Raw genomic sequence first — 10,127 nt, 5'->3', positions numbered from 1 at the left:
TCACCCTTCATCTCACCCAACCCTTATGTCTCTAACTTTTACCACTTGAGCTATCATTTCGAGACTTCCTCTAACAACTTAACCCCTATATGAAAGAAGCTAACATAATAATCTCACAAGTTCAATTATAATTCATTTTAATAAAAAAAATGTTAATCGCATCAAAATTCTCTCACTGCCTTCACCAATCACCCATTAACTGCATATACATGTTCACCTAATCTTCCAAGTATATAGATAGTGTAGAGGCTATTTAATTTAGCACTACATTGGAGCTTTGATTGGTTAATTAACACCTCATTTAATCTTTTAATGATCTCTTATCCCACAATTCTCACTATATACTGTCAGAAAAAAATGTATACTACGTGTCTGTTTTTTAATCGTGCAGATGTCATTTTCCATATTAGCATGGTGTAATAAACTTGTATATAAATCTTGGAACCCTAACGCATAGTAACGAAAATCATCTTCATCTGTTCTTCACTTCTTCTCCTCGCCGCTGAGTCCAATCTCCGCTCAGGTGAGTCAAAATGCGGAAGAAAATGCGAAAGAAAAATCAGCCGAAGAAAACACCGCCGATAGAAGATCGGATCAGTGCCTTACCGGACGAAATCCTCAGCTACATCCTCTCATTTTTTCCAACCAAATTTGCATTCACCACCAGTGTCCTCTCCAAGCGGTGGAACTCAATCTGCAACTCCCTCCCCGTGCTCCACTTCGATTTCCAAGCCGAAAATGACATAGAGGCCTTCATCCTCTTCTGCCGCTTCGTCGATAATGTTCTCCTCTCCCCGCATGTTCAGGACCAACCAATCGAAACGCTCTCCATCGCCTGTAAGCTCCGCCTCCCCGGCTGTCCCCCGTTCAACGCGGAGGTGTGGATCGAAGCCTCGAAGCGTCGCCGCGTCGTGAATCTCCATGTGTCGGCGGGGTACTTTTCCATTCCGCCAAGCGTTTTCACCTCCCAAACCCTCGTGGTTCTGAAGCTGATCGGTGTAGAAATCGATCATGAAGTTGGGTCTGTTGAACTTCCCTCCGTCACAACCCTTCATTTGATTGGTGTTTTCTTTAAAAAGAAGGATGACGTGAAGAAAGTTCTTAATGCATGTCCTGGTGTAGTGGATTTGCACGCTACAACTTGCAGTGAGTACCTTCTCTGTTACACTACAGGGTATAAAATCATGCCCAACGTCGTGAAAGCAAAGATTCGCACATACAATGTTCCTTTCAGTGCAATTTACAATGTCGAGTCTCTTAGCATTCAAATGGTATGAAAATCCGGATCTTTTTGAATTGTAATAGTCCCAATCGCAATTTAAAATCATGATGATTAATATATGATAGTATAAGTTCTTACTTACTTGTTAATCAATTTCGTTTTTAAGATATTGGTAATTTTTGCAGGTGAATCGTAGGCCTAAAGACCAATACATCGATTCCTACCACAGAGCAATGCCCGTGTTTCAAAACTTAATCAGCCTTGAGCTAAGCTTTTATCTCTTTCCTAGCTGGGTTGAGGTGGTGGAAGTGCTCCCTTATTGTCCCAAGCTTCAATCTCTTGCCATTGATAAGGTTTCTAGATTTTCCTGTTAATTTATGGATCATTGTGTTAAAAAATAGAAAATAAATTGGGTTGTGAACTTAGCCGTGGCTTTCATCCATTATATAGAGCAAGTACACATGATAGTTGGAGATGGATTAGTGATTCTCCACACATTACAAATGCCATATCTAATGCCTATTTATAGGCTTTAAATGACCGACTCTTAGTGTCGGTAGTATATTTTTTATTCATTAGTTATTCCTAGATTATGAAGCATCTAGACATAGGCTAGTAATTAATTGTTTCTAGTATTTTCTAAGACCATAAGGAAATTTGTATCACATTTTAACACTCCTCCTTGATGCAAATTTCTCCAAACTCCAAGTATAGTTTGTAGGTCTTCAAATCTTGCTCTTGGCAAGGCTTCTGTGAATATATATGCTAACTGCTCTTCAGCCTTGCGCTGTAGTGTGTGTTTGGAAAACTTCTGCTGGTCCACGTTTGGCTCCGATCCACGTTTGCAAAAGCAAGAAATAGTTGCTTTTGAATTTCTGGATCCACGTTTGGCCTCTCCAGATTTGAAACCAAACACACACGTAGTCGAATTGAACTGGATCTCTTTAGTTGTATTTGCTTCCACCGTTGATGGTGCAATTTTAGCTGGCTTCACGTTTGAACCATTCTTCTTGCCTCCAATCCATTGATGTGAGACTTGTTGTTGGATATTTCATCACTCTCATCAAATCCAACTAGAGTCATTTTGTTGGATTTGGATTGCCTGGGCTTGTATTCAAGCGGAACCTCAGAAGTCGTCGTCATAGTCAGGTTGTTGCTCCTTCTAGATGAACTTGAGTCTCGGAGGCCCGTTGCTATTTTTTCTAGATAATAGATTTCACCAACAATAGAGATGGTGATAGATGAAGGTCGAGTGATATTAGCCATAGCTTAAAAAAGGTATAGAGGTGGGTTAAAAGTGCAAGGGTAGTTTTTAAAATAGTAGGTGAGTAGTATCACTACGTCCAGTGTATGACCGAGCGCAGCTCTGATACTACTGTTGATAATTGAAATAGTTGCATAGATCAGAATGGGAAATACATAGAAATAGATATAAGTTGTGTGGCTTTTACTCATGGTGCATAGCAGAGTGCATTGGGTCGAGAGGATTTAGTGTTCCTCCACACAATACAAATGCATGCCATATCTAATGCCTTTTTATAGGCTTTACATGACCGACTTTTAATGTCGGTAGTATATTTTTTATTCATTAGTTATTTCTAGATTATGAAGCATCTAGACATAGGCTAGTAATTAATTGTTTCTAGTATTTTCTAGGACCATAAGGAAATTTGTATCACATTTTAACACATTGTTGTCTGTGCATATCATTTCATAAATCTTAATTTTTTGTGTGTATGTTTAACAGGTATCTAATGAGCTAGGTTATCAAAAGGATTGGGAATACACAAAACCTGTTCCAGAATGTGTTTCGTTACATCTTAGAACCTGCTCTATTCGAAACTATCGAATGAAAGACGAATTTGATGATTTTAATTTTGCAGCATATATCCTACAACATGCGAGGGTTTTACAAGTGCTATCCCTTCATATTAGCACTTACTGGGACCAATCTGAGAGGGACTGGCTTTTCGAACATTTAACCCAGTCGTGCCCGAGTATCTCTCCCGCATGTAAAATTGAATTGGAGACTTGGAGTCCTTCGAAAGAATGAGTTTTATTGTTGTTTTGTCTAAACATATTAAACTGAATGGTGTTAATTATTTTGTTCTGCGAACCTCCTGGATGGATATTTAGTGTTATATTTTGTTAAGGATCTACTTCATATTTTTTCTCATCCTTTTGCTCATTTGTAGTTCCTTCGTGGTCTCTTTTTGCTCTTTTTGTTATATTTTCTTAAGGATATACTTTATATTTAGTGCCTTGCATGTGTTTTGCTGCGGGATAGTTGGGTGCTGTTTGGGTTATTCTCAGATTTGTTTTTTTGTTGTTGTGGTAGTTTTTATTTTGCTTCTTTTTCTAGTAGTGACTTGTTTTTTTTACTATCATTACCACTTCCTATGGGTTCTAGCACCCCTTGTGTAAGCTTTGAATGCAATTGGCTTATCAAAAAAAAAAAACTCTGTCCTGGTTGTGGGGAAGGTATGTATTTGGCCTTGAGTTTTTTCTCTCTTGGCTTTATACCATATAGCGTCAACCCTTCGTTTATTGTTTTCGTCTTTTTCTTTCCCTTCCCTTACCTTCTACTTCTCCACCTTTCCGAGATCCAGTGACCTGTTTACCGTGGTGCTTGGTGTCTCGGGTTGGTCTTTAGCTTTCAAGAAGGTCGCGGCGACGCCCTTGCTAATCTCTCTCACGGCGGAAAAGCTCTAGATCGATCGATCTTAGTCGTGTTTTTCCAGTCTTCGCCCTTGTTTTAATCTCTGAATCTGACGAGGTTCCTCTTCCCTTCTTTTTGTTGTGCCAGATCTGATGTGGGGGGAACCTATCGTGATGTAAAATACCCCAACATTTTGGTTGCCACTGATGTTGCATCTCGTGGATTGGGTGTCACGAGAGTATACCATGTCATCAATCTAGATCTTCCAAACACCATGGAAGATTATGTACATTGGAAAGGAAGGACAATGAGTGCAGGATCAGCCAGTCTATCTACCTAATTTGATATTGATCATGATCACTTGTTCCTTGTGGAAAATATAAGGAAAGCAATAGCTGATGCTGAATATGAAATTAATATAGCATTTGCAACTGAAAAGGTTGCTAGAAGAAAGGAGAAAGAAGCAGAAGCTGCACAAAAAGAGGCCAACATTTCTTTATCTAGAAACTATGGAACGGAAGCTGCTTAAGTTAACATTGAAGATAAGTTCAGATTTTTGATAACTGCTTCTCTCCGTCGATCTACATCGCTACTCTGTTTGTGCCGAGGTGTTCTCGTGCTAGGTGGTATGAACCGGTGATTTAATTGCTAACATGCATAGCCTGGTTCTTTGCTTTTTCAGGGCTTTCGGTGTGTTTTGGGCTTCTCGTTGGAGGTTCTGGGATATCATTGAGGTGTGTTGGTTGGGCTCGTTGCATTGGTTCTGCGTGCGGCAGGTTTCACGTTGCTCATGCTTTCAGGGTTGTAGTGTCATTGGCTTTGTGCTTTAATAACCTGGAAATATGGTTCGGCTATGTTGCTGCCTTTGGTCGATGTCTTTTACTAATTCGTGTTCCCCAATGCCGAGATGAAAGTCTGTTTTTGTTGGGTTTGCGAGGCTTCCTCTCGCCACATCTTGGTCTCGACGGATGCCTCTTCTCATTGAACGTTTAATGCTTGATTAGGGGTTAGGCCCTTAAGGTTTGTGGCTCTAGGTTAGTTTGTTGCCTTGTAATGTTTTATGGTACGTGCTCGTTTTTCGGTTTTCTTTTAGCATTTGGGGGACCTTTGCTCAAATCGTTATATGATGTTTGTATTATCGATCATTATCTATCAATTAATATTTTGTTTTCAAAAGAATTATATAATATATTTTCTCCTTTAAAAAACTATTTCTTCTCCAAACCTCATTGGATGAATTAATTACATAAAAATGTTAGTATATTACACTTACTATAAGTTTTTGTTGACACTCCTCACATCTTTTTTTTAATCAAGACACTCCTCTAATCACATCTTGGTTTATTCGAGCTAGAAAGGAATAAAAAAAAAATTAGAGATATTTTATGCGATGTGATAGATTTTTTAATTCATGTATTTAGCCAAATAAGGTTGTAATAGGACTGATAGTGAGGAAAACCTTATATGATGTCCAAACAATTCTTTTACCCTCCAAACAATCCTTAATACATGCATTTCCCATATCTCTTGCCTTCTAAAATTCTTTGTTGGGGAGAGTCATCATCGGTCCCTCTGCGGAAGTTATCCAGCTGTTACCATGGTCTCACGAACCATCGGTTCTGATACCACTTGTTGGGGAGATTGAAGAGTCCATCGGTTGAGGAATAAGACACCAAGAGATATTAACGCCACATCTTAACCCAAAACCTTAAGGCAATAGGTTTATGGGTCCATCTTCTTATAAACTCTCTCTCTTACCCTGACTTCTCCAATATGGGACTTGACTCTAACACTTGATTCCAACAATCTCTCCCTCAAGTGTGAGTCTTTCAACCACATCACCCATGGTCCTCCCCCGTCTGTGGAAGCTATCAGCCGTCACTAGGTTACTAACCATCGGCCCCTCCACAGAAGGGACCCGATCGTTTCCATGGTTACTAACCATCAGCCCCTCTGCGGAAGTTATCCAGCTGTTGCTATGGTCCCACGAACCATCGGCTCTGATACCACTTGTTGGGGAGAGTCACGGCGAGGACCCTTAGGCAAGGCTCTTGGACACCAAATCTTAACCCAAAACCTTAAGGCATTAGGTTTATGGGTTAATCTCCTTATAAACTCTCTCTATTAACTTGACTTCTCCGATGTGGGACTTGACTCTAACACTTGATTCCAACATTCTTTCCTTTCAACAACACCTCATTCTTACCCAGCTGTAGTGTCCAAACTAAAGAGTAGGGAATTAAATCCCATAGGATAGACTATACATACCCGATGTTACCCACTCGACCAGACGATCACAAGCCCATGATTTTGGGAAGTGAAAGAAAATATTCATATTAATCCTCAAGAATAATACCTCTTTTCTGTAAATTCTACTTGGCTGCTATATATCTTATTTACGCAAGCCTGCCAAGTTTTAGATTGCAATACTGCTTGGTTGCTATCTTTGTTGTGTAGTGCTTTTTGTACTGGTTTTGGGCATCCATTGTGCCCCTTAGTCTTATATATATATATATATAATTGGCTTTTCAAAAAAAATTTGAAAAATATCTCGCCTCAAATCTGATTTTCTAAAGGTTGAAATATATTGAAATTGACTATTGTTTTACCTGATCTTTCAGTTGCCTCAAGCTTGTTTTTTTTTTTGATAAGCAAAATTGAATTAAAGTGGGTACTAGGTGTACCCAAAACCATATACAAAGAGATAAACCCAAAAAAATAAGGTCTACAAAGACAGGCAAGGGGTTCCTAAGTCTGCTGCAAAAAGAAAAGCCTACCCCTCTAAGGCTACAAGATAATAAACGCCAATAAAAGAGGGTAGGGGTTCCTAAGTCTGTTGCCTCAAGCTTGTGTTGTGTAGGTTGATTTGGTTACGTTACGTAAGATATTACAAGCGTTTTTATTAGTTAAATATTTGATTAGTTAATTATAACTACTACATATGAGATAAATTTCATTTACATGTTCATTGATACGTTACTGAAAGCAAATTCATCTCTTGCTAATATAAATACCTTCAAATCTATTTTTGTAGGAAAAAATATTTTTTCTTAATGAAAATGTTGGAGATTAACATTTAATTTTTCTATTTTTGTAATTGTATTTCTCATTAGGATAAGTTTAATTATGTCCTGAGTCACGACCAAATTATGGCAGGTAGAGTGTTTAGGGTAAAATTAATTAGATTTGAACCGAACAAATTTAATGAGTTTTATTTTATTTGAATTTTAAAACATTTTAACAAAGGGGTTGTCTAAATGACCCATGGTAGAATTTAAGTTAAATAACCCATGGTCTAGGTGGACCAATCACATTTAAGATAAATTGGTTGAATTTTGTATATTTTATTTATTAATTTATAGCAATAAATATGTTTTTTGGTCCCTAACTTATACAAATGAATCTAAAATGGGACCTAAAAAAAGCGCAAAAGTTTTAATCCTTGAAATTATTTTTCACATCTATTATGGTCCCTCAAAAATTTCTTCCATTAAATTTAGTCCTTCTCTCTCCCCATATAATTATTTCAAAACCTAAAAATTCACCATGAAATCATTGTCCAGCTTATGCAACCATTGGGGTTATCAAAGAACGCAGCCATGGGTAACTATATCTTATGCAACCCTTTGTGAATGCACCTTTTTATGTTTCATATATTCATGTTTTCTTCTGTAGATCTATATGAAACCCACGTTGTATTGTCTTTGCTAAGTACAAATGATGAGGAACAAACTACGGCGAGGTGAACCTAAATCGAGGGGTATTGTGTTTGCTAAATACAAACCATGGCAATAAACTATGGCAAATACAAACCGTGAGAAATTTTTGAGGGATTGAAATATATGTGAAAAATAATTTCAATGACTAAAATTTTTGTGTATTTTTTAGTACCATTTTATATTTATGTATATAAGTCAGGACCTAAATTATATTTAACCCTAGATAAATTAATAAATAAAATATAAAAAATCAACTAATTTATCTTAAATGTGATTGGTCAACTTAGATCATGGGTTATTTAACCCAAATTTTAAGATGGGTCATTTAGACAGCCCCTTTAACAAATCATTGGAAGAAAATTGCTAATTAGAGTCAGTCAAATTTAGTGTCGGTTTGGTGTTTAAGTCATAGTTCACATTAAATGTCTAGAGTCAGTCTTCTAGTTGGTCTTCATGGATGACACGTACTACAACAGTGTTGGAAAAGCCATATACAATTATTAGACACTAGTTCTTTCTATCTCTAAAAGTTCTCTCTCTCTCGTTGAAACCTGGTTTGGGTGGCCATCGTGCGTCCCTTTCGGCTCGGTGGCAACCCCCTTGCTTCGTGCTCTCCTTTCTTCTCTCTTTTCGTGAAAACTCCTTGCCTCTTACCAGATATTGTTTCTCTGGACCCGTTTTTGCCGCGTGACTGTTCGTTCTTCCCGTTCTGGTTGTCGCCCCTCCTCTGATGGTTGGTCTATATGATTCACTCAAAGCGGTGGTGCCTGTAGTGGATGGTCGTCCTCGGTCGCTGATGGAGGAGTTGCTACAGGTTACATTGTCAATGTTGTTTCGTCGAGGGTTTTGATTCGAAGTTGGTCTTTTAGCCTTGAGTTCTGATGGTGGATTTTGCCTCACCCTCCTCCCCACACCCGATTGAGCAGGATTTTAAGCTTTTACTTTCTGGTCGATAGTTTGTCATGATGCTCGTCCCCTCCAATGGCGAGATGGACTCTAACTTTGTTGGATTATGTGGTTATTTTTCACCGCATTTAGGTTTTCGGCGGATGCCCCTTTTAGTTGGTCGTTTGGTACTTGATCCGAGTAAAGGTCCTTGTGGATTTTGCTTGAGGTTTATCCTGCAATTGGTGCAAGGTAGGTGTTTTTCAGATGTTGGGTTTATAATTTTTTATCTTTGGGAAGCTATTTAGCTCGTCCTAAATTGCTTTGTTTTAATGTTTTTCTATGTATTACTGGGGGAATTATGATCATTTTGTTGGGTGTTGTTTGTACTATCGATCGACCATTAATTCTATCTAATAAATTTTTTCGCTTTTAAAAAAGACAGTGTTGGAAAAGCCAATACTATCTCGACACTATTCACTTGTACAAAAGACCGAGCTAATGATTTAACATTAACGTTGGTCGTTTGGGCCGACGCTAATATTTCATGTTTAGTGTCGGTCCCATTGACACAAATTCTCACGTACAATGCTAATTTTGAAGATTAGCTAGAGTCTTTGTTCGTTAATTGGGCGTACTAGAGTTGGTAGATATCATGGCATGCTTGGCGGTACCTCCCACATCCGATTGCTCTGCAATTTAGGATGGATAATTAAAATTGGTGACGTTGCATGAGTCGATTAAAGATGACCTTCACATAGATTTATTAGTTGTATATATTGAGAAAATTTTCTTTAAAGAGCACTATTGATACAAACATAGACGAAAAAAGAGTAGGGACGACATTTGCACAAACTTGATACATTAGGGGCATGAAATGCTTTTAAGCCTATAATAATAGACAAATTTAGTAAATATTTAAATAAATTTTTTTATTTAACGTGTATATAATATTCATTGAAGATTTATTATTATTATTATTGTTATATTTCGTCCCCTCCAACAAACAATTATGGATACGCCTCAAAACCTAGGGTATAGGTCTCATCAGCGCTACTATTAAGTGGAACAAATTAATTTAAATTTTAAGATTTTTAATAAAGCAAAAACTTTTATTAGATGGGATGATGAATAGTTCAAGCAGCATCGAATAACCTAGAAGCCTAGAAGCAATTTAGGACGAGCTAAATTGCTACCTGACGATCCATTGGGCAAAAGACCTTGGAAATTGGTCCACCCAAAGATAAATCTTTAGAAATCCAACACCTAATAAACACCTACACAAAATGCAGGATAAACTCCAAGAAACATCAATAAGGACCCCAAAGCCAAGTCAAGCACCAAACGACAAACAAGAAGGGGCATTCATTGGGGAACGAGACGCGCCGAAGAAAAGCCACATAACCCAACAAGAAAATGAAAGCATAAAAACATGCCCAATATAACGGGCATGTCGCGCACTCTAGTTCACTTAGAAAAACATACGGGACAATGAGATCAAAGCGCAACCACAATTACCTAAACCTAAAAACCTAGATTAGTCTTCGTTGACCCCAATTTGCACACCACTGGCCCAAATCCTCTACCGTTGACCTCGAGTAGCATTCAAACCATGACAAGCACATCGGTTGCACCGCACCTT

General features: G+C 38.0%; 1 protein-coding gene across 1 annotated transcript; it reads left to right on the top strand.

Moving 5' to 3' along the window:
* Positions 1–533: 533 nt before the first annotated feature.
* LOC130728757 (FBD-associated F-box protein At4g10400-like) lies at positions 534–4,410 on the top strand. Its single transcript, XM_057580325.1, has 4 exons — positions 534–1,271; positions 1,408–1,575; positions 2,970–3,034; positions 4,266–4,410. Exons 1-4 carry the CDS (start codon positions 534–536, stop codon positions 4,408–4,410), a joined length of 1,116 nt encoding a protein of 371 aa, XP_057436308.1.
* The last annotated feature ends 5,717 nt before the right edge of the window (positions 4,411–10,127 follow it).

This window comes from Lotus japonicus, chromosome 1, assembly GCF_012489685.1.
Source record: "Lotus japonicus ecotype B-129 chromosome 1, LjGifu_v1.2".
In the NCBI taxonomy this organism is placed as follows: Eukaryota; Viridiplantae; Streptophyta; class Magnoliopsida; order Fabales; family Fabaceae; genus Lotus; species Lotus japonicus.
The sequence above is the reverse complement of the archived record's forward strand: the minus strand, read 5'-3'. Positions and strand labels throughout refer to the sequence as shown.

Excerpts from the sequence above, each read along its gene's own strand:
- LOC130728757 (XM_057580325.1), top strand. The coding sequence starts at position 534 with ATGCGGAAGAAAATGCGAAAGAAAAATCAGCCGAAGAAAACACCGCCG. Across the intron at positions 1,272-1,407 it reads AGTCTCTTAGCATTCAAATG|GTGAATCGTAGGCCTAAAGA; the intron begins GTATGAAAATCC and ends TAATTTTTGCAG. Across the intron at positions 1,576-2,969 it reads AATCTCTTGCCATTGATAAG|GTATCTAATGAGCTAGGTTA; the intron begins GTTTCTAGATTT and ends TATGTTTAACAG.